This window comes from Ambystoma mexicanum, chromosome 4p, assembly GCF_040938575.1.
Source record: "Ambystoma mexicanum isolate Mex_15411 chromosome 4p, UKY_AmexF1_1, whole genome shotgun sequence".
NCBI classification, from domain to species: domain Eukaryota; kingdom Metazoa; phylum Chordata; class Amphibia; order Caudata; family Ambystomatidae; genus Ambystoma; species Ambystoma mexicanum.
In genome coordinates, this window is record NC_090927.1 from 285,220,012 (window position 1) to 285,245,266 (window position 25,255).

A 25,255-nucleotide genomic window follows, 5' to 3' on the forward strand; every position below is an offset into this window, starting at 1 on the left:
AGAAAAAGCCTCATTAAAGCTCCTCCGGTCCCGAACCATCGGAATGACGTCACGAGCACTTACCTGCCAACTACAGGCAGGAGGCGGAAGATGGTCAAACAAAATCGCCCCCTCCCAGTATGGAGGGGGGAAAGCACCGTCACTTCTGACAGGGAAACCCCGCCCCTTCGACTGGCAGCGGCGCGTGGCCTGCAAACAAACACCGTCTGCGTTTGACGGTCAATCTAAACCCCGCCTTCAGCCGCTCCCTTTCTGCGTCAGGTCGCGCCTCCGACAAGACGCCACCTTGGGAAACGCTGGGGCATTTGGAATAACAAACCCAGGAGAGCCCCGCCCACTCACCACGAGTACTGTTGTTCAACACTGTGTTCCTTACTTTCGACCCCGCCCCTCGACGTAGGAGACGCCCCTTTGGCGGGTTGGCCACTCCCCTTCGTCTGGGCAGCAGGGAATGGAAGTGACATAGAAGTGCCCGGGACCTGAGGCCAGCGATCTCGCGGGATTTGACGCCGGGTTCTCCCGCTGGAGTTTTGACGGCGGAGGTGACTGGCTCTGGTGATTGCTGAGGTGACGGGGCTGGTGAAGTGCCGGTCGAGTTTGACGACCAACAGCGGATGGGCCGCCACCCCCCGGCCGGAGAGTCACGAACGGAGCTTTGAGGCCGCCCGGGGCTGCGGAGGTGGATCAGGCGGCGCTGAGTGCAGGAGGCAGTCGAGAGGACGGGCTGTAGCCCGCCAGCAGCATGGGTGAGAGGGCAATCCGGGCACGGGGATAGCCAGGGTATAAGATCCGTGACGTTGAATGGGTCACAACCTGGGAAGTGATGGGCCTGAGCCTTTAGGAGATGGCACAAATCATAGCAATGGTGGGTGGTTCTGGACCAGCTATTGGGAAGGGGATAAACTTGGGGCTAGGGGGGTGTGTGTGATACCTTTGGAAGGGTATCTGAATGATCGCTTGGGATGGGGCAGAGATTGGGGAAGGACGCCCCAGAGCATGGTGTTTGTTTTTATTTCATTTATTAGAATAGCTTGAACAGGAAACTTTCTACGTGGCCGCCTATTGCTGACAGCAGGGAGGCACATCAATCCTGGAGTTGGTCGGTTTCAGGATGATAAACCTTGTTTCTACAGATCGTGAATCCGGGGAAGCCAAAAGTACCCGTGGACAGTACATTGTACCCGCAAATCTGTTACCAGTGCTGAGAATTTGAGGGGACCCTACTCTGCATCCTATTATTTATTGATTTAAGCGCAGTAAAGTGCACAGAACCTTAGATGGCTGCAGACAGTTGTTACTTATGGGTGGCTATTGTCTGTTAAGAGGCGTGCATAGTGGGATACTGCAGCACATGGGCTACAGTCGAGTGTGACTTTTTATTTGACTGTCTCCAGATAAGATTTTTATAGGTTCACGATCTTTGTAGGTTCGTGTATCTGCAAGCTTCCATTGAGGATGGCGAAAATATAATCTTGCGCTTTTTGCACAATATTATTGTCTGGTTGAACTATATTATTTGTTCATGTTGGTTTAAAGTCGTCTGTTTTTGGTTTTTCACTTTGAAATAGCTTATTTGCCTGCCAAACCCCCATCCCAACCCAGAGTCGTGTTTTCCTTTCCAGACAGTGCAGGTTAATGGGGCAGGACTGACAAGCCATGATTCCACGTTTAGAGAAAACGATAGGAAGAATGGAGTATCCCAGGTTTCGTTTTTCCTAGACTTGCAATGGCGCCATGGAAGTTGAAAAAGCTTGCATGATGCCTAAGTTGGAAAAGGTGACGCGCGTGAGAGGTCCTTGGTGCTCTGCTCTTGAGTGTTGTGTGTTTACCCAACCGATGGTCAGTGCCCGGCCAGTGCAGCGGTGTCTGCTGCTGTGCTGTCCGTGGCTGCTCAGGGGCCCCGTGTCTGCTCACTGGCCCCGCTGTGCACTCTTCTCCCACCCTGGCAGCTGGACTCTTCAATGACAGTAAACGATATGAATACGTGGAACTTGCTCTGATCGCATTTTTCATGAAACTTTTCTCTGGCCGGAAAAAAAGTTGATTTTGTGTCTTCTGTTTTTGCAAATAAAACGGACAACCACCAGAAAGCTGCCGGTTCGGCCTTGGTGAATAATGTACTCTGACCGTGCTTAGCATAGGCCTGTGCCGTGTTAGCCCCGACTAAGAATGCACATGACCAACATAAATCCCTGTGAAGGGAGAGAAACCGCTTGGTTTCGGACCCCTCAAGGCCTTTGTCAGATGACAGCAGCTCTTGGAGTTGCGTTCTTGGCACCGGTCCTGCATATGTATGCTTGTGTGTTTTTTATTTATTTTTATTTTTTTTACATGGGAAGAAGAACCTGTCCTCCCGCGAACTGGAAGAAGGTGCCACGCTCAGGCTTGGTGACACACCAAGTGGGCAGATGTCTCGGTAACCGGACACCCGGCTCCAGGGAGGTTGGTGTGAGTTTCGGGCCGAGGAAGTCGAAGGAGCTTTTAGTCGGCAAACACGCGGTTGTCTTGCCAGCAGTGCACTTCCTGGCTGGGCAGGCCACTCCGTGCAAATGGAAAACATGCTTGCAGCCCTCTCCATCCTTCACTTGGAGGGATAGGGGGGGGGGGAGAGCAGGGATTAATTGGCTGCGTACAGTTCTCTCGAGTAAATTGCCTTGATGGAGTCTGGCGAGATTTGAGAAGTTCTTTATCGAACAGATCTCTATGCCTGCTAACGTAAAACAAATACATGTCCGAAGTGCTCTGGGGCAACACTCTCGCCCAGAGACCATGGCGCAGTAGAGGTCGATTCCCAAAGCCTTCTACTACGCGCTATATTTATCAACAATTATACCAGGAAACATATTGCATTACAAGGAACGCACTTTATACCAACTCCTCATATGCTCTACTGGCATTACAAACGCAACATAGATTACCACAGCTGAGTTTATTGTAGCCCTGTGGTAATATGCTCAGACTTGTATCTAGTGCAGCACACATTGCTAGAAATTGGTAGCTTGCAAATGTGAGCAGCTACATATCCACCCTGGTGATGTCATTATTGCTTTCTGTGTGTGCCCTAATTGCACTTGGGTGCTTTTGCTGTCAAACTAATGGAAGGGTTTTAGTTACCCCAAGCTTGACCGAAATATATTTCTTCCTCTTCATTTTTGTTTTGCAGTGTTTTCCGGTTTTGTGCTACAAGAAGTCACTTGTAATGATGTGAAACTCTTTGCTTCCCCTTTTCATGACCCGAGACAGCATTGAAAGTTCAGTGTGGTGGGATTTGCTATTGTAGTTAACCAGTTGAACCACAATGCTTGTTGTTGGAAGGCTTTTATTGGTGAACAGAAATCTGTGCTAATTAAGTATACCCTCCACATTACAGATAGTAAAGATACCCGTTTTGGAAAGTGAAGCGACGTGTGCCTGTGCGCCACTCTATAGTTAATTAGATAGGCCTGGAGGTAGTATTTGTGTCCTTGCTGCAGTAGCCTAGCGGAGGCTGATATTCACTTTAGTCCGTCTCAATATAAGAACAATGTGGGCATAGGTGAAGTACTGCGCTAGGAATATAGAATGTCATAACACATACATTATTCATAAAAATAGATTGATTCAGATCCATTTGGATTGTATTCCTAGGTAATGATTAGGCTTTATTAGAACCCTACTTCTGAGCCAACATTAACTTAATGGTTGCACGTACAAATGTTTCACCCTTTATCGAGGCGTTCCACACAATCAAAAACCCTGGTATGAACACAAGAATCTGTTGTTTTGACTGTTTGCCTTCCTTCACAATTTATAACCATTCTTTAAAGCGTTTTCACGTTTTTTCCTTGTTATTCTTGTACACATGTATACATTTCTTGGGTGTTGACATAAGTCACTTTGCAATATTGGCACGTTCCTAAAGTACAGCTTTGTTGCATTCCACTACACACTAACATACTAGCCAATGTTAACTAGTGTCACACCTATAAGAGAATGGTCAAGATTAGCCTGCGTCACATTTAGACGGGTATAACAATGTTAGCAGGTGCCAGACTTAGATGGAATTCTTAGCTTTGGCGTGCGTCACATCTAGACAGGATTATGAATGCTACAAGATTATGAATGTTGGCATATGCCGCTCTTAGATGGAATTCTTAACTTTAGCCTGCATCACATTTAGACCGGATTATGAATGTTGGCATATGCCGCTCTTAGATGGAATTCTTAACTTTAGCCTGCGTCACATTTAGACAGGATTGTGAATGTTAGCATGTGCCACTCTTAGATGGAATTTTTAACTTTAGCGTGCGTCACATCTAGACCGGATTATGAATGCTCGACAGGATTGTGAATGTTAGCATGTGCCACTCTTAGATGGAATTCTTAGCTTTAGCGTGCGTCACATCTAGACCGGATTATGAATGCTCGACAGGATTGTGAATGTTAGCATGTGCCACTCTTAGATGGAATTCTTAGCTTTAGCGTGCGTCACATCTAGACGGGATTATGAATGCTCGACAGGATTGTGAATGTTAGCATGTGCCACTCTTAGATGGAATTCTTAGCTTTAGCGTGCGTCACATCTAGACGGGATTATGAATGCTCGACAGGATTGTGAATGTTAGCATGTGCCACTCTTAGATGGAATTCTTAACTTTAGCTTGCGTCGCATCTAGACAGGATTATGAGTTCTAGACATGATTTTGAGTGTTGGCATGTACCACACTCAGATGAAACTGCTAGTGATGACGGGTGCCACACTTGGATGGACTAATGATCAGTGGCCTGCCTCCCATCTGGATGGAATGTTAAAGGTTAGCAAGTGCCATGCATAGTGAATGATAGCAAGCATCACAACTAGACATAATTGCAAGGCCAGCAATGCCAGCTAACCAATCCACTAACAATTTCATCCCTCTGCATACACCTCTCAAACTCTAACCAAACGCAACCACAAACCTAAAACGTAGCAATCCACACAAACTTCACTACACCGCAACAACAAAACAAACCACACATACACTTGCACAACAGCACACGAATACTACCGACCGTAAAACACCCCAAGCCCAGCCAACGGACCCACCGGGCTGAGGCTGCCAACAGCACATCACTACTCTCTTGCACTTTTCCAGCTTATTCCCACTAACTCACCCCCCTCTCCCTCTTTCAGAGCCGCCACGGGACCACTCCGGTGGTGATAGTGCGTGGTACAAATATCCTTTAACATTAACATCCTTATACTCCTTTTAAGTAGGCTCTGAGGCTGAGTACAATTCAGTGTAAGTTATTCTTTCAACTGTTTTGCGTAATTATCTGAAGTAAAATGTTAGTTTCCGTAGTTGAGTGTTTCTGAACGATCATCTTATATTGAGTCGTTTTAAGGAGCAGGCGTCTTTTTGGAAGATGACGGTGCTCAGTGTGTGTCTTGCAACATTGATAGGACATTTGAGGGTGCACACGCGCAGCACTTGAATTTCTAAGGAAAACCTTTACATGTTATGGCTATACCAGGCCCATGATGGCACTTGAGGCTGCACTGAGCTTTCTTATGTTAATCTTTTATACTCCTGGGACTGGCAACACCTTTACGTGTGGTTTTACATTTTAGCATATGTTGCTATACCATTAATAGTATTATGAACATATTTCAGGGTATACTGGATTTTCGACCACGAAAACCAATTGGCATTTTCTAGTGCTTGTTTTGTTTGGCATGTGATATACTTTAATAATCCACACTTTTAATGTTGTGATTTGTCCTCTAGTCATGGCAATACATTTACTGGGCCACCTGGGGTTTGGGTTTGGCTCGGCAGCCAGAACGTATTTGTTTTGCAGTGCTTACATTACATAGTAGTTTATACTTCGACAAGACAGTGTGCGCCGTTTTCCCCGACAAGGAAGGCAGTGACGTGTGCTTTCAGTGAAGCACAAGTGGAGTTTGTGTTTCCATTATTGCTTCAGCGTTTGAAATCGTCTTGGTGTAGGAATAGTGTTGGTAATTTGTTTTAAGCTACATGTATGTTGTACTAGGTTTGCTGCCTTCAAGTGCACTTGCCATATAAAGAGATATTTCAAATTCAGGCGTTGTCTTTATAAATGTAGTAATCCGAGTGTTTATCACAGAGACAAAGTACCTTTCTGCCGTGCCCACGAGCAGTGCTTTAATTGGGGCGGGGTAGAAATTGAGGGGGAGGGGGTCTCGGTCCCTCATTTGGGGGCGTGGCTTGCTCGATGGGAGTGGCTAGACTTGAGGGGCATGCACATGGGTGGCCTGGCCTACATAACTAAGTGCATATCGCACCACAGTCTGCTTGGTACAACCAAAGTGTGTGATCCTAGGCAAATAATTTATTCGCACGCACTGTGTTTTATCTGCAGCTCTTTAAGTGATTCTGATTCACTTCATAGCTTATATTCATATAATGAGCTATTATGAAAAAACCCTAATGACTGTAGAGTTGCGCTATATAAATAATAAGATTCCATTGTAATGGTAAAGGATGGAAGAATCGGGGAGTAAATGATGGAAATATACTATTTTTTTTATCACCAGTATAACCAAAGTGGAGGAATGGTATACAAAATGATCATTTGAATTGGCTGTGAGCAATGCCAAATATTTCAATTCTTGTAAATTAAAGGGCTTCTGGCAATTCCCCGATCTGTCCAGCTAAAGGGATTAGCGCAAAAAACAAATGAGGGTAAGCCCGAATATATTCTGATCCAAATCAGATTTTTTAATGAGTTTACCTAATTAAAAGGTAGACATCATTCACATATAATTGTCTAACAAAGTGTCACAGGAAAAACGAAATAAAGCTGCAATACAGTACAGTGTAAACATTGAGAATTAAAGATATAAAAACTGCAATTATAAGTTTAAACAAATGCAGGAGGGTCCCTTTAAATTGTTTGGGAACAACAACATTCTATCTACTGAAAAAATCAGCTTGATGAGCAGTTTGGTCAATCAATACTGTATAATGATGAGGATTGCCAGATCAACATTGGAGCACACACGGCTCCTTTCACTGCCCTGGAGAGCGTGGGCACACACGTACCGTTTGAGTGTTCACCCGACTTTGTCCAGCTTGGGCATACACGCATTCCAACAGTGGGCAGTTCAGTAACATGCTGCCTCAGTACCAGGATCCGTCCAGCTACTCGCATCTCCAGGTCCCTTACAAACAGGTACTACTAGACTACCGACTGTCCTGCTTGGATTTTCGTGCACGATCCACCCTGAATACTCATTGATTGAACACCGCTCAATTTTGTCCGTCCTGATGAAGGCCGGCACCACCCACAGCAACTGCTTCTTGTGGCCGAAACAGTCAGGTCGACACCTTTATTCAGTATTGGTTGTTCATGCTGCTCATCAAGCAGATTTTTTTCAGCAGATGGAATGATTTGTGGTTCCCAAAAAATGTAAAAGGACCCTCCTGCATTTGTATAAACGAATGATTGCAGTTTTTAAATCTTTAATTCTCAATGTTTAGGACACTATTTATTCCCATTTTTAAATATGATCAGATGCAGTGTCACAAAAAACACATCCAATCTGGAAACCCTTATTATTTATGACAGGTGGTCGGTCGCCTGCAATGTGTATTTTCAGCAATACTTAGCAATCCACTCTGTGGAGTTTTATAAGACTGACAGTCGTATTTACCAATCGAATATTGATAATATCACATTACACTACACATTGACACCATGGACATGCAAACCTCTCCTCAGTTCTGGGCGCAGCAGCCACAGGCAGGCCAGAATGGTGGCCCAGGCTTTGGGCTGCAACTTTTTCTCACGAGGGGTCACCATAGGAAGTTGCAGTAACTGACACTTCCTCTGCCGCGCTGCTGTTGGCTGCCACTGCTGTGGCTGACAGCAGTACGAGCCACGTTGTCGCGCATGGATCTTCTCTCACAGGGCCATGAGAGTAAGTTCCGGTTTGCACGACGCCATGGCTCACACTGCTGTCAGTCCATCGTTTAGCAACATCGCAGCACAGGTCACCCCAGTGTTGTGGAACGGGAGTGGGGTGCCAGGCAGGGCCCCAGTTGAGCCCCTCTTTTTGGAGGCAGCCGGGGCTTGGCCCCAGCTCACTTAAATCCCGCCTACGAGTACTGAAGCTGCATCTCTATTGCACTCTGAAAGATGGTTAGTGTGTTGTACTACCAGGGGTCAGTTGCACTGGAATCTTGCGTGGGATGCAATCAACGCCATTGGAAGAATTATTGCTGTGGATTGTTTTTAAATAATGGTTTTAATGTGGGAGGAGGCGTTCAATTGCTCTGAGTTCTGCTGTCGGCCCCCAACTTGATTGATCGAACGGGCCAACTGCTTTATCGCATTGTCTCAGCCTTTTCCATCTTCTTCACCTTCAGCGCTTTGAGACAATGTGGCAGCATTGTGTAAAGCACTATAAAAGTAACCTTCATAACAGAACTGGGAGTTGGATACTCCACCTCCCCCATCCGTTTTAAGTGCTACTTAAAAGATGTCCTGGAAAATCTACTCGAGCATAACATTGACTTTTTAGGCAAAAACCGCAATTCTAGTGGGCACGTATACCCTTTCATTATAACATCCTGGCTTTGTTCTGCAGTACAAGTGCCTACTGAACAGAAAGTAGTCTGATGTGATGACCCTGTTATGTTGGGTTGCGATGCCTTCACCAGTACCAAAACACTTGCTGGTGTCTTTTGAAACCACGTCTTTGGCAGTGCCGTTTCCTGATTTTCCAAAATAGCCTTTAAGATTGAATGCAGGAAAGCAAGAAGAGAGGCTCTTTTTAAGGAATTGGCTTTGCATTTTATTGGAAGTTTATAATATCCTGGAAGATGATGCATACGGTAGAAAAAAGATTCCATGCAGGCTTCGCTATTTCCAAAGCATTGCATTTTAGATGGTTTACAGACAGCAGTAGAGTCCACTTGACTTGCTGATCTTGGAATTTCCGCACCTGCTTACTGGGTTTCGGTATCTCCGTCTCAAAACTGGGTGTTTTGTCCTTAATCAGGCAGTTACCCAGGTCTCGTGGAGCCATACTGGCCCACCAATCAGGGCTGATGGGTTTGAGCTCTGCAAATGTGAAGGACAACACGTTCTTTATTGTACCAACGGGGGGTATTGCATTGTATTGAATCAATGCCAGTATTTTCAAGAAGTGAATTCCATGTTTGTTTAAAAACAAAAAGGGCCTTTTAAATGAAAGAACTGCTTCTCTATGCCCTACATGACGAGCACTCCTCCATTCTCAGACTCTTTGATTTATCTCCTACGTTCACCCCATCCCTCTCCTCTGTCTTTCCGGCACTGTGCTTTGGTGGTTCACTTCTTATCTCTCAATTCGATCATTTTTTGTTTCTTGGGTTGGTGGTCGCACCTCAGATCCTGTGCACGGGTCAGTACTTGTCCCTCTTCTCTTTCTGTTCAATTCCTCTTTTAACGTTCATATTCTCCTTCATTCGTTCCTGCCACTTCTATGCAGATGATTTGCAAATCTTCTCGTCCTCCACTCTATCTAGAACTCTAGACGTTCATCTTTCTGCCCGTGTCGCCGCTGTCTCGATCACTGCTCATACCTGCAGCTACCACCTCCTACAGTGGTCACTGTACACAATCCTTTCTCTCTTTTAATGCAACTAAACTTTGTATATATGTTTCTTAGTTTTTCCCCAGACTAGACTACTGTTAAGCTCTTCTGTCTGGTCTTTCTGCCTCTCATCTTGCCCCCATTGCTCTATTTTCAATGCAGCAATATTTCTCCCTCCCTTCTTGTCTTTAACAACTGTCTACTTTTTTCATTTCCTCTGTATAGTTTGTAAATGCGTTCTTGGCCTGGCTCCATCCTATCTGGCTCCTCACACTCTTTGTTCCTAACACCTTCATCTTCTCACAATTCCCAAACCTCCCCGTGCCACGGTTTGCTTTCACTCATTTTCCCCACTCCCACCTAAACTCTGGAACTCTCGCCCTCTTCCCATACGCTCCGCCACCGCTCCATCTCTTTTGCAGCCTCTTAAAAAAAAAAACATCTACTTTCACCCCTGCTCAAGGTCTGATCTTTCTGGCTGGCGTCTGATGTTCTTCTGTGTTTACATTTGCTTACATTGTTTATTTTAATATTCGTGCAAAGCTTTGGGGAAAGCGCTAAAGAAATAGAAAAGAACAAAAATGGAGGTCAAACCGTTTCCTGTGTTACAAATATGGTTGCCGTGGAAATGGCAAGGGGAGCTCTGAGCGGAGGAACTTCTCGATTTCTATGCCGAGCAGAGGGGAAGGCGTGGCGGTAGGTAACCTAGGGGCATAGTCTGATGGGTGCATAGTGGGAGGTGGTGAGTGTGAGCCTGGGGAGTCAGGTTGCACAGAACACAGCTCATTACTGACAAAGCCAGTCTGCGTTCTGAGCATCGTGATTGGCCAGCACGCTCGCCTCTGGTACGAATGGCTTATAAAGTTGGCAAAGTCCCCGAAATCGGGAGTGGGGGGGGGGGTTCTGCGTGTTCAGTAGAAGTGTGCATGTCACCTTGTCTTGCATTTATGATCTGCTATGTATACAAAAGTACCACGGCCAGCTGCAACTTCCATGTGTTATCTCATTTCCTGTCACGTTCAGGTGCTATTATTTCCTTCTAAAAGCATCGGACTCAAGGGTAATACGTTAATTGCGGCTATCAAGCAGCTTGTAGTGTAATAAGTCTTAACCAAATGCACCTCTAAAGTATATGCTTGTCACGTTGTTTTTGTTGTTTGTAAACTATTGTTATACATTCACGTTGTAATATAAAATATCTGAATAGAAAAACACCATGTATTTAGTGCAGTTTTTTGTTTAATTCCTTTTGCCTCGTTAAGGTCAACTGGTGCCCCTGTTTTATGTTTGGAACATTATGTGAATGCCACGCTTTTCCCGCTTTTACGTATGTAGTGTCGCTACCCAGAAGCTGTGAAACAGCACACGCATACATTCTTGTTTGCGGTCCTCTTCGTTCTTCTTTTCGTCTTGTTCCTTATCTCCGTTTTATGGCGCCAAACGAGACATTTTGACATTGCAAATGCAGTGGACGTAATGCGCATCAACGCTTCGCAGGGACGTTCCCCTGCAAGTGAAGGCAGGCCTGCTCGTTGGTGCCTTAGGTTTCGTCTCGGACAGTGTTTCTTGGCTTTTCATCTGCTTTGTTGTTGTTGATTTCACTCTAGCTCCTTTGCCGTTTGGCTCTAGTGTTAGCTTACCATCCTTGTCTCCCTCACTTGACGTGGACAGGAAACGGGAGCCCAGACCTGAGGTTTTCTTCGAAGAAGCGAGGCTGGCAAGGCTTGCAAAGTTTGTGCTTTTAAACTTAGGCCTGGCCGGGCCATTGGAGAAGAGGTGGGGCAGTAACCACTTGGGGTAGTGGAGCAGAATCCCTACATTTCACTGGGCTGCGTTTAATGAAAACCAAAGAAGGAAGCGTCTGACTTCTGCTGTTCTGCTTTAGGAATTATTTCTTCATGGTGGTGTCACTATTGTGCTGTGTTTTCCACCAATATTTGTAATGCTATCTTGACTTTTAAAGTACTGTTTAACATATTTGCACCGTTTTTGTTTGGTCTTATTCTTGATTTAAATAACATGTTTCATTCAATCTTCTAATGTTCAGGGTGTCGGAGAAACGGAGCTCACACAATCGGTCTCGGGTAGTAGCAAAGCCAGCAACGACTTTGTGTTTCAAGACGATCCTTAGAGCTGCATGGTCACTCTACCGGCAAAATCCTGCAAATCGGGATACACATTTAAAGTTGTAAGCTATGAGTCATGTATAAAAAGTCACTTGCCCCCGCAATTTTCCACATGAAAACAGCACGCCATTGCTTACTGGTCAAGAGTCCATTAATACTCGGCAATTTCGAATGGGGAGTGCACATTTTGACCCGCCCATCGGAGCTCAACATTTTTATAGATTACAACCTTATGATTGAAAGTGAAACGTGGGGAAGACCGTTGGAGAAAAAAATATTCATTGTCCAGTCTGAGAGGAGACCTCCCTCCCCTGTCCATTTCCTTCTGGAGCTATCAATAAGTTTGTCGCCTAAGTGGTCTCCACCGCTGTGATGAAATAACTGTCATGAAGGACCACATGGATGAGTAGTGGCTAAACTGCCTTTTCAGCCCCACACTACTACTAAACCATCAGTGATTCTAATCATAAAGGTGATTGCCACTATCCCCTTTGCCTGTTTCAGTAGCATAGGCTGAGGGCAGGCTATATATCTGCAGGAGGCCTTTCAGATGATTACAGTAGCGACGAATACGGCTTCAGTACACTGGTTAAAAATAAAAGAACATCCCATTAAGGTTAAGTTACAATATAGACTTTTAATCAAGTGACAATATGCAAACAAACTAATTAAAAACTATTCTGCACTCCACTCCAGGGAGCTTGGCTGGCACCTATAGGGCATACTTCAACCCTGTACTGTTCGTCTAATAGTCCATTGATGAAACGAAGGAGGAGAGCTTCTTCCTTAAGTGTCACAGCGGATTTGTCCAGAGCAACACTGCTGGAAGGGGTCCAATCCAAGCTATGTGACCGTTCCCTTCTCATCATGCTCACAGTTCTCTTGCTTGTAGGAAATGGAGAAATACTCCATCTCTGCCCCTCCCCCTCTGAAACCTGCTGACTTCAAAGGGACTCAAGTGGTCAGCATCCTGGCAGGAGTGTGACTTTGGCTGTGCCGGCTTTAAAGCATTGGAGTTGGTTATGCACTGGGGAAGATGTTGATATTCCTGCAAGGGGATCAAAGGTGCAGCATCCGGGCCATTGTTGCAAAAAGCAGCTGTGGAGACAGACTAGCTGCTAATACACATCAATCCTGTCACATATTGCCCTGCTCACCGACAGCAGACAGCTTTGACTTTGCCATTATAGCTACTGTAACTCGCCTTCCTCAGTCTGTAAAGAAAATAGCAACCCAAATGATACAAATAATTCAAAAGGCCAAATGATTGCTGCACCTCTTTGTAATGGAAAACAAGGTTTATTGCATGCAAAAGGTCTTGGGTGTTCCCGTTGAACCGAACGGACACAGAACATGTCGATTCTCATGAAGTTACAGGTTATATGGCGGTAAACCGTAACATTTGAATACATGGGTTATAATTTTATCCCACCACCCTAGTTGGCTTCCACCTATAAAACATGCTAATGTCCCCCTATAGTCCCAGGACCAAATGGCCACACCTTATCTATCCCCATTTCTCTAGCCACGTGGTCCCTACATCATCACTATTGAATCCAGGTACGGGATTGGTTGCTTGAACTTCTTGACACATTAATGAATAGGGACTGCCACGTGATGTGCACCCCTCTGTTCCAAACTTGATCGATCGAAGTAAACTGGCTGGGCTTTTGATAAAACAGTAGGCCTTCTCATTCTACCAGTTGCACACAAGATGCCTCCCGACCTTGTATTACATTTTTTGGCATCGCCTCTGCTCCTCATCCCAAATTGCAACGTTGCAGACACGGCTTACCCCTTATCTCCTTCAAACCCCAGTTGTCCAGTAATGACGTGACTGGGGCACCGCTCTTGAATCTGAATTTCAGGGATTTGTTTTGTTTGTACGTGCGCTTGTAATTCAAATGGGATGACCACTCTTCTGTGAGGGCAGTAGTGCTGTAACTCTTCTCTTTTCTTATTGGCATTCCATAACCTCATTCTCATGACTTTGCCCTTCACCAGGCGCATCCCTTCCTGCTTCTCGCTCTGCTCATATTCCTTTTCCACCATGTTAAGGCCCTGCAGCTGGAAACAATTAGTGTTTAACTGTGCACCACAGGTGCCCCTGAACTCAGCTTCTCTCCTGGGGAACAGGGAATTGTTTTTAGAGCTGAGCTCCACAGAGCCACAGCTCCACATCAGGACCTGCGTCATAGTCTGTTCATGGTATCCTAGGCCTCAACAGAATATAAGGAAAAGGAATATGAGGCTAGGCCTTAACATCCAATATGGCGACACTGCTTCCATGATAATACACTGACATCGTTTCTACCACAGCACCTGTCTGACCCCATCTTCCATCTGTCCAACTCTTCCTGTACACCTCACTACAGATCATAACCGGGAATACGACAACTAAACACACAGGGCCTATAATACTGCCCTATCTATAACCTCTGCAATGGAGTACATGTGTTTCTCTTTCTGTGTTCCAATATGTGTCCGACCTAACCAGAAACAATCCATGCGTCTTCTGCTGTACAACCTGAATCTTTTTGCTTGGGATACTGCATGTGCTTCCCAACAAGGTTTCAGAATGATCATGTGTTGTAGCTGTAGATCCACAGCTGTTTCTCTGTGTTTGGCCCTCGAGCCTAGAACTCACTACCCCTGACCTTCAAAAACTTTATTCCTTGTCTTTATTCAGGAAGAAGTTAAAAGCGTATCTCTTCTTGTTAATCCTTATTACATACTTTGGCTGACTCTTCGTAAGATCTGCGCCTAGATAGTGTTCTGTCAGTCTCCTCTCCTACGATACAAATATTCAAATCAAATAACTGTCCTCGTCACAGCGTTAACTCTACTTAATTATCAGACCTCTTCGTCAGAGGAGTTTTATGACAGTTGTATTGCATGCACGGCAGCACAAGCCTTGTATACCTTTTTATAGAAACAGTAAGCAAGTTGTGGCATCCGAACCGGCAGATCCAAGTTGACCTGTTGGATAAACACACCCTCATAAAATCAAACTGCATTTGATTGAATGTGGAGTGAGAGACTCGTTTTCCGTTACACAAAACACAGGAATCATAGCTGATTTATCATTAAAATGCTATGTTCCTAAAATATCAAGTCTGCACAGTTTCGGTTTGATACGTTTTTATTATTTTTGCTACAGATTTCATAGAAAATAAAGGATGTGGAGTGGCATGCCTTTACATTGAAACAATGGAGTGACTCGGACCCTCCAGCTTATATTTTGCAATCCCGCGAAATGCTGTGAAAACTGCCATTAAGTGCTAAAACACCAGTTTTATGCAAAAATACCCACCAAAAAGCCAAGTTTTGCAAAAACAATAAAAAAAATACTAAAACTGAAGGGCCCAGTTTCTCAACTGTTTTTTTTTTTTTTACTCCAGAAATGAAATGCGCAACCACATCTCATCACTTGCGCAAACAAAGAGCAGCCCAATCCAAAAAAGGACCGATGGCCTTTTCACCACTTTCTGCAAATCCAGAGGCATTTCTGCACATTTAAAAGCGCATCCCAAATTGACAAGATGCACTTTTAAATGTGCAGAAACTGTTGGCAACCCTATGCGTCCACTTTGAATAGGTGCACAGGGGTGACCGGTCTTTGCTAACTACTGCAATACTTAAGTGTGATAGCTGCTGTCTCACTTGCATTTCTGTTCCTCAAACGGGATAGTTTTTTTGGGTCACATTTTGCAGTAGTGGCCCCGAAGGTTCCGTCGCAGTGAAATGTGCGGGGAGCCTGTAGCCTGTAGACCATTGTCGGGAGGGCGCTTCCAACACAAACGTTTTCAAGACGGCTGCCCAGCGTATCATTTGCGCTACAGCTCTGCCCTGTGAAATCCACAGGTCGCCTTTGATAATAAGGTGACCTTCTAATTTCCAATGATCTGGGTCAAAATCAACAGTTTTCAAAAATTAACAAATGGTCACAGTATGAGAGGGAAAAGAGACAAAGGGGGACTGATGAGTGAGCTGTGGAGTGGTAGGCAAGAAAACCGAGTGAGAGCAGTGGGTCAGAGTGGGAAGCGGTGGGCAAGAAAGCAGAGAGGAAGCAGTGGGGCGATGGGCCAGAAATCGGAGGTACAGAAAGCAGAGGGAGCTTGGGCTCGGGGCAATCGGGGGGCCAAAAACAGAGGGGGGTTGGCTGGAAAGAGGCAGTGAGCTGCAGATTGGGAGAAAGGATGATGGAAGAGTGTGATAGAATGGGAGAATGGATGCAAGATGCAGAAGTAGTATGAACGAATGAAGGACTGTATACTGCAGGAGGAATTGGGGAGCGTGAGTTGGGAGTATGGTTTAGAGGTTGGCAGGGACTGGAGAGTGCAAATTGTGACTTGGCAGTGTGACTGAGCATGTCATTGTGTATGACTGAGTGAGCGGTTCGGGAATACAAGTTGTGATGGGAAATTTGTGAGACGTGTGAGGTCTGTTGGGGTTTGGAGAACATAGAAGGGGAATATTTTCAGCATTGCAACTTATAATGATCAATACCGTTAATAATAATAAATGGGCATGCACATTAAACCAAAAAAAACGTAGCCAAAAGAAACACTGTTCTCCCAAGCCAGAGACATCTGGGATGCTTCTTATTTAATTGATACAACTGAGGCTTTCATCGACTGTGTATTCATCACAATTGACAAACTAGCTGGAACCCATCACCACTTAGAATTAATACTCTGTGGCGATCTCAACATTAACTTAATCGCACAAAACGGCACCCCCCGAAACTATGATCAACTTTCACCAAAAGCAACAAGGTGGATGAATGAAATACTCGCCCGAGATCTCATCCTCCTAAACCACGCAAGGAACAACTCCACCTCCTATGTGCCATCATGGGCCAGAGGAACCTCATCTGCAATTATCGACTACATATTCCTTTCACAAACCCTGTATGAATCGGTTAAGTCAGCCCAAACGATACTCTCTGATAATAGCGACCACAACAAGCTAACACTGTTTTCACATCCCACCATCAAACAAGACTCCACTCCGAAATCATGTCCAGTCGAACTTGATGGAACTTCAAGGCTCTGCATTCCACAATCGGCGATATCTCTTCTACCGACAAAACTTCTCGCCTCAAATAAGACAGAACTTGAAAAATTGAATTACGAGTGGATTCTCCTTCCTTTCCAACAAACAATCAAAAATCGACCACAAAAATCTCACCTGCATACATACAACCAGGAAATAGCAGAAAAGAAAAAGGCCCTGGTGAAAGCGGTAAGACAGCTGAAGAAAACAAACAGCAGAAACCATCTTGCAAATTTCGAAATTGAAACAAGCATATAACAACTGGAAAAAGTCGCAACAAAAAATCCTGCTGCAAACAGATGCAGAAACCATGATGAAGACATACCAATCGAACAACACAAGAGAACTTTGGAATCTACTTAACGACAATGCTCAACAACAGCACAAGCTAACGGCCAATGTACCGCAAGAAACTTGGGTTGCACATTTTTCAAACATCTACGCGGATCGATCGTTCCAACCTGAAAAAGACTCGATCAATAAAAAAGCAAAAAAGCAAAATGGACGGTAAGCGCTACCTACGAGGACCTGCTATGTATGATCAAAAACCTCAATACATCGAGAGCACCTGGCCCTGATGGACTTTCAAACGCCGTACTGAAACAAGATCCTGCGGCATGGGCAAACTTCATGTGCCAGATAATAGACATCATAAATACGCTTAACCAAATTCCAACCTCTAGGAGAACGGCAACAATTGTCCCTATCCACAAAGAAGGACCCCGTGACCAACCGCAGAATTTCCGCCCAATTGCTTTGTTGGACTCGCTTGGAAAACGTTTCGCAACAACACTTCTGAGAAAACTAACTTCATGGGCAACATGGAATGGCCGGATCCAGTAGTCCAGATAGAGGGCGTATTGGGCCTTTTTACACATTTAATTCTTGTATATACGCATCATTTAATTTTACAATGCGTTTCATTTACGCAGCGTTATCACCGTATTTATAAAAACAGCTCCCTCTTTCCTCCAGTAGATGGCACTGGAGTCTATATCATTACTTCAGCATATGCACGTTTTGTACAAGACTCTGCAGGGCCACCTCCGAATTTCCTTTCAGCTTGGCTGGCTTAATAGAGGAGAGCAGAGTCTTTGTTAGAGGTGTGACCCTGCTGCCTCGCTCAACCTATGCGCATCAATTCCCATTGTGTGACTGAATGCAGACTTTGGCCATATGAAGCCAGGGTCTGCCGTCAATCATACACACCATTAAAAGCTATTGGTTATTTTTAGCCAATGGAATTTGAAGATGTGCAGTGCACGGGTGGAGTTTACATTTTTAAGTGGGCATGGCACTATTCACATGTGCAGCAACTGGAGGACAACAAGTCACTATGGTGCCCTGCAGTGAGCAGAAACCATGTCAGGCAAGCCCAGGCTGTCTCATACTGTCTTCCTGTGTGTCTGCCTCAGATTCCCACAGAGAAAAAGGTAGATATTGGCTTTGTGGGCTTGGCTTTTTATGCCTTTCATAGAAAAGTGTTGTTTGCAATGGCTGGGGATGTGTGCCGTCATACCCTTTGATAGTACCACCGAGAGGATTGGAGGAGCCAATTGCAATTCTATCGTGTTGGCATCTCCTGTCAGCGATTGACTGTTAATCTTCGTGGTTGTAGCTACCAGATACTAGCCTCCTGGGAGTATCACACAATAGGATCAGATCGGGGGATTTCGACGCCAGCCCTATCCCTCGCAGTGACAGTATCTTTTTTTTTTTTATTTCTGTGTGTCATGGGCTGCACGTGGTCACAAGGGTCCAATGCTTTCTGAGGCCTGGAAACAATTTTTGTACAGGTGTCGGGCACAGGGTATGTGTGGGGATGTGTTAGATGTGTTGGGAGGAAGGATAGGTCAGGGGCAACGCATTTGTCTTGGAGGCAAGACAACACAGCCCAACACCGGTTTGAATCCCGATCCCGCGCTTGGAAACCACTCGTTGGTATTAAGCGTGTTATAAATGAACAATTATAATTAATAATGGTATCTGGGGTTACTATTGGGAGTTGAAAGCATCTGCTGAGTGCATATGAATTTGAAGTAACAGCAAATGACCAATGTCAAAATTGTGACTATGTGGGGTGACATGGGGGCAGATTGCCACATAGAGACTATTTCTCTGAATTTGGCTTGTGGAGAGCTTCGAATAGGGACTGCCACTGCAACAACATGGCACCTGAAGTGTTGTGTGGTCATAAAAGTGTGCAAAATGTTATGGATTTGGAATGGACATCAGAGCAGCATCACATGCAGAGTATGCTTTTTGAGTTAAAAGTTCAGAATGACAATCCGTGTCGCTCTTCAGGGTTGGCATGGGCACAAAAAGGCATGTGTCATTTCTCATGCTGATTAGCCTCGGGTGCTGGGCCGAGTGTGAAATCAGGACTGAATGGGCACTGGATTAGAATGCGGGTGTTAAGACATCTGAGGGGTAAATGTGCAGGCTGCGCTGCCTCTGAATTGAAAACAACATAAAGATTGAATACGCAGTTGAATTAAAGAAATTTGGTGTTTTTAGGAGTTTACATTTTGCACAAAACTGATCACTCATATATATATAATATGACATTGCCAGGATGCGCACAGGGCAGATGAGACTCTGCAGGGGTCTGCATTGTGTATCTCTGGGTTTGAACTACCACTCCCATGATCCCTCTCCATTGATTATGCTGGTGAGGGCTGATGGGAGTTGTAGTCCAAACCAAACCCTCTATAGCGACAAATGTTGTTGACTCCTGCATGCTGACAACATACCCACACTATTTTCCAATCTGACTACGATTAACTCTGCAATATATTTTTTATGTTTAGTGTGAGCACAGTAAAACATCTCTCACTGCTGGGCTATTTATCATGAACATTCTTTTAGGTTGCCTGGTTCATTTCAAGCTGTCTTCATTTGATTCCTCTCCACGTTACAGAGTGAGCCATGAGATGGTACTCAATGCCGCATGAAAGGGTCAGCAAACATATCACGACTAAACTTGTGAACACACACATAAGGCCAGGATACCAAGTTTGTTCAAGTGGATACTTATTCGGTTTAATGAGGCAGTCACTCGCAAGCATAACTTTATCAGGACTGTCGATTACACGCTCTATATTTATTTGCAAGAGATAGATGTCCAGTCCTTATAGAAACTATTTAGACAGACAAGTTTTTCGTGGCGTTGAGTGCACGTCGCTGAAAGGCAAAAAAGGTTTGACAGTTTAAGAAATCAATGGTCTTTTTCTTTACAGAGCGTCGCAGCAACGCTCTAGCTTTACTTCTCTTTCCGTGAACCATGATAGCAGGGTATTTTGTGTGATTCTTTTTTTATGAACATGTACATATATTGACATAATACATCCTAAATAAACAAGCAATCAGCAGTGTATTATGAAAAGAATTACGCTGATTGCATTTATTACTGAGTCGTGTCTGCGAACTAGAAGATCATGGACCAAAAAGCATACACACCAAGATGACCAACAGCAAGCCAAGCTGGAAAACACACAATAGCTATACGGACACAACTTTCTCGTTTGGGCATTATGGGCAAAGCCAACGGGAGAATGTTCTTATTGGCAAGGCAATGCGTTCTTGAGTAGCATTGCTGGCAATATGTGCTAAGCTAAGGTTCTTACATGGGGGATACTGACAAATATTGATGCAGGACAGGATAGGGCACAGCCAGCATGATCCTGTGTTTTTATATACTAGCATGTATTGTGGGAAAAGGCATCATGGAAATATGTTGGAAAGTGCTCCTGTGCGTTGTTGGTGTCTTGGCATCTAGTGCATTTTTTCATCTGTCACCCTGTGAAGCAGATAGCAAACTTTGGCATTTTACCCAGTTTTCACCAGAATTGTACTGTAAAATGCATCATTTTAACCCATTATTTTAAACTTATTTTCTCAGGACAACACCCTATTCATGCCAAATATGTACACCCTTCCAATTAATAATTTCACCAGCCACCACTGGCCTACTTATGTGCACAGTGCATCATTTTCTAAAGGTAGGTAGGACTCTCAGGGCTGTGTGAGCACTAGGGCAGGGATCCCCAACTTGTAGCACTTGAGCAGCTTGTTGCTTTCCCCCTTGCCCCTTTTGTCATTGCTCTGTGTTGCACTTGCAAGGGACAGCAGCCACGCATGTGGGCCACGCGACGGTTTGACTGTTATAATCTTTTTGCAGGTAACAGGAACTCCTCTCCATGTTAACCTGCACTGTTGGTTCAAATAATGTACCTGATGTTTTACTCTCTTGCGAAGGAGAAACCTCATTTTTACGCTTTTGAAATTGCATTTACGCTCTTTCTAAAATTAGGGAGTACAATACTCTCACCTCAAAATCTTATCTGGAGCACTGGCCGGATCTTAACACGACAAACAGGCTTTACTCGTAATGTTGGAGCTATTATCAACCTACTGTTACTTCATCTCATCAAACATGAAGCCATCCACGCCAAGACCACGATATATGCTGCATTCATTGACTTGAAGATGGCCTTCGATACCATATCACGGCAAAAGCTATGGGCAAAACTAAAAACATGGAACTGCTCCGTGGACATCCTGGAACCAATCACCTTACTCTACTCAGATACTTTAAGTGACTTCAATTCAGCAATCCCACTAAGCCAGTGCCTCGTCTGGGACGCCCAAGGGAAGCCCTTATTTATATATTTTTATGACAAGTTATACTCTGGATGATAAACCCTTATATAACGCTGCTCTCTTTGAATCCCCCTGACTTCACTGAGCCAAGAAGTAGGTTTGTTTTGCAATTTAAAAGATTTATTGGAAAAATTAAACTATATATATCAACCTTTTATAATTAATATTTGATATCACACTTAAGAATATGACAGTGATCAACGATGGATAATATTACAATTGTACGCTTATTTAATTACTTAGGAGTTGGTATAGGAAGGAAAAGGTAACTGAGAATGCTTTTATGGTTTCAAGGAAAAACAATGATGGAAAGAATGCAGTACATAAATAAACTGATAGGGTTTCACAAGAGATAATATGTTCCCTTTTCCCCTGATGGCAATTCACTCCCCCCGCCCCACATGCAATATAAAAAGATAGAAAGGAGAGCACACAGTTCTCAGGAATACAATCAAATGTAGTTCAGTTCCCGTTCCCCCCAGCAAGCTTAGAGAAACAGGGATGATTTTAAACACAGGCAAAAGTACTTTTAAATGTGCTATGCAAAGAAGGGAAAAATATGCTTAAAATGATTTTAATTCCCTGTAGGAGGTTCAGAGTAGGTGATAGCTATTTAAGATTAGTTCAATCACACTGGCAATGCTCAATGAGGGATTAGCAGGTTGTAAACGAATTTTAGCAGTTCAAGCAAAAGACGGCTTTGACGGGAGCTCATTTTTCAATTTGCGGCAATTTTTCCGAATGCGTCGAGCGCGATTACGGAATAACTATAAGGAATAGAAAGTCGGTTTCAAAGATACGGACGATTTTGTGAAGGTAGTTTCTCAAAATTAAAGTAAACTCAGAATGAAGAAAATGACACTTTTACAGCTTTGAAATGACAGAATGAACACACGATTTCTATGCTGCAGTTCTGGACAGGTTCAAATGTTTTGAATCCGATTATTTTAAACTAAGAGATGGGTTCTGCACAGGCCTCAGGATACTCACTCCTAATTTTGGAAGGAATGGGCCTCGTCACGGATCTGGTTAACGGGTTGGACTGGACTTCTGGCGGCTTCTGGTACTGGTCCTGCTCGCAGCGGTCTGGGTCTGCTAGCGGCACTGCAGTCTGGTCTGGGTCTCTGGTTCTGCTGGTCTGGATCAAGTGGATTCTGGATACAGCACTGCTTTCTGGGTACTGGCACAGGGTTCTAGGCTGGAATCAAACAGCTTGCCCGGCTGTTGAATAGTTTGGTTAGGTTTGCTGGATGCTGAGGCCCGCTGAGAAGAGTCCAGCTGTTTCGGTTAGGCCTCTCTGCTTTAAGTTCTGGCTTGGTTCTGGATCTATCTGGAGTTGAGTTCTGGATCTTGAAGTCGTCCTGCAAAATGCTTCGCAAGGAAATGGAAAGTGAGTGTCTTGCCTGTCCAAAGAAGTCTCTTTTTATGTGTTTTGAAAATGGGTGTGTGCGTGGGCATAACTAAGCCTGCCCCTCACAACTTATCATTGGCCAAGCTCTCCTCTCTCCCTTGATTGGGGGAAGGAATGGAGCGTAATCAGGCATCAATTTTATGGCATACAGAAAGAACACTCCCCTTGTCAATTTGCACACAAATCTATTTTTGATCCAAAGAGATATTTATGTACCATTTTTCTAATACTATATGTCCAGTTAACATATTTTCTGTAGCACCAAACCATACAATCCCTGTCTTTGTAAGATATCGTGTCCACTTATGACAGAATTCTGCCCTTTTCATCAATAACACAACCTGTAAACTTTTCCAGAATTTACACAAACATGCACAAGGAATATGGGCATCAGATGATAAAGTGTCAGATTTTTAACATACAGACATTCGGAGTAATACCTTATTTTCCGCTACTATCCCCCAGAACATACCACAGAGTCCTAACACCTCTTAAAATGTGCACAGAAAAATCACAAGAATAATGATATTAATTATATAATTTTGACAAGTCCATACTATGAACTATCCATCTTTTTAAAATTATGCTCTGGCCCAGAGGGTTGTGGTTTCCTAATCCACATGGTGGAATTTCTGGTTTATCCACTTCCTCCAACTCAGGTTGCTCACAGAGGCACTGCTCCTCCCGGTTTCTCCCAAGAGGAAGCCATTTACGACCCCCCCCTAATTTAACATTTGCCTGAGCCAAGGAAAGCTCATTGTTCTGTTTCCCTGCTCCCAGGTGCTCCTCCCCTGATTCAATCGGAGAGGTGTAATCTCCTTTTGGTGGGAACAGCCGAAGGCAGCCAGGCCTGCAAATGCAGTGGCTGTGCAAGTTTCAACTCCTGTCGGGGGTAGTTGCCGGGCAGAATTCAATCTCTTGAAGCCAGGCTTCAGCTAAATGTCACTTTTGTTCCAGTATTCTTCATTCAAATCAAACTTACAATTTTTACACATGCAGCTAGAACGCTGATTCTAAGTTCAAAACTATGACATTTAAACAGTTGCAACCTATGTGACACTCAAAGTAGGTCACTCATTTATTTTAAACATTTCGATTTTAGTGGCTTTAAGTCCAATTTCACGTCAGCTGCTGACATCCACAGCTCAGCCAGTTTTGTTATAAACATTGTTTTAGGCTCTTCATCTTTCCAGATTTTGTATGCACACAAGACTACATTCTGCCAAATGTCTGCTGGTGTTCAGTGAGATTTTTGAATATCTTGCAATGTTTAAAATAGACATTTTTAGCTTGCATTTCAGAGAAACAAAGGTGATTTCAAAGCGCTTTTTTTGAGCTAACAGGCACTGCTGTTTTTCCTTTGGCACCACGTTTCACTCATGGCGCTTCTGGCCCATCACGCTCGCACTGGTGGGTGGTAGGTCAGGCGACCATTTTGGTGTGCTCAAAACTGCTCGGTTTTCCTGGATTCTGGTGCAAATGTGGGCTTTTCGGCCATCTTGGATTTTCTAAACCCACAGCACCAAATCTTGCAGCCTAATAACTTGAACGTGGGTCAAGACACCCAACAACTTCAATAAAAGTGAGACTTACTAAACAAGGTTTGACCACCAAACCAATAACCACATCAAATGGCTTAAAGCAAGGATGCCCCCTAGCAGCAACCCTCTATAATCTATTCACATCAGACATTGAACAATATTTGATCAGCAGCCAAATGAATCCGCCGAAAATAAATTCAACACCTGTCCCTGTTATGGCATATGCGGATGACATCATCTTGCTCGACAAAACTCCATCTGGACTACAAGTTGCCTTGACATTACTGAGCAATTATATGAACAATAATGAGCTAAGAATTAACATCTCAAAACAAAGACTATGATTCTAACAAAACCTCAATCAAAATCAATACACCAACCACAATTTCCAATCCGTGGAATCCGATTTGGAAAATGTCAACAACATTTAAATACCTCGGCATTCTAATCAACCAATCCAAGACTGAAGAGCAATGGTTGGACACAGTGGAATAAAAGGCACAAACACTGGCACGTCAGGGATGCATACTTCACAGTAAATATGGAAAATTTTCATTCAAACCGATCATTGCCTATTATAGATTAAAATACATCCCGATAATAACATACGGAACTGAAGCAATGTTGAATACAGAAAAAGTAAATTGGATGAAACTTGAATCAACCTTCTGGCGTAAAATCCTTCTTCTCCCTCACTCATACCCAATGCAGAGAATAAGATACAATAGATTTGATGGATTGTGTTGCTAGTTCGTATGTTGGAAAAGATTAGACATCTATCGTAAACGTCTATCGGATGAGAAAACTCCTGCAATTCAAATTCTGAAAACCCAACCAAACACCTTTTAACAACACGGTGTTGGAAAAATGGAAA

General features: G+C 44.1%; 1 protein-coding gene across 1 annotated transcript in view; it reads left to right on the forward strand.

The window, feature by feature from the left end:
* The first annotated feature begins 413 nt into the window (after window positions 1-413).
* Window positions 414-25,255, forward strand: part of CD2AP (CD2 associated protein) — a 1,227,366-nt gene continuing 1,202,524 nt past the window's right edge. Inside the window, exon 1 of the mRNA XM_069605837.1 lies at window positions 414-746. Within this exon, the coding sequence (XP_069461938.1) occupies window positions 743-746 (4 nt within the window). The 5' untranslated portion in view covers window positions 414-742. The remainder of the gene's footprint in view (window positions 747-25,255) is intronic.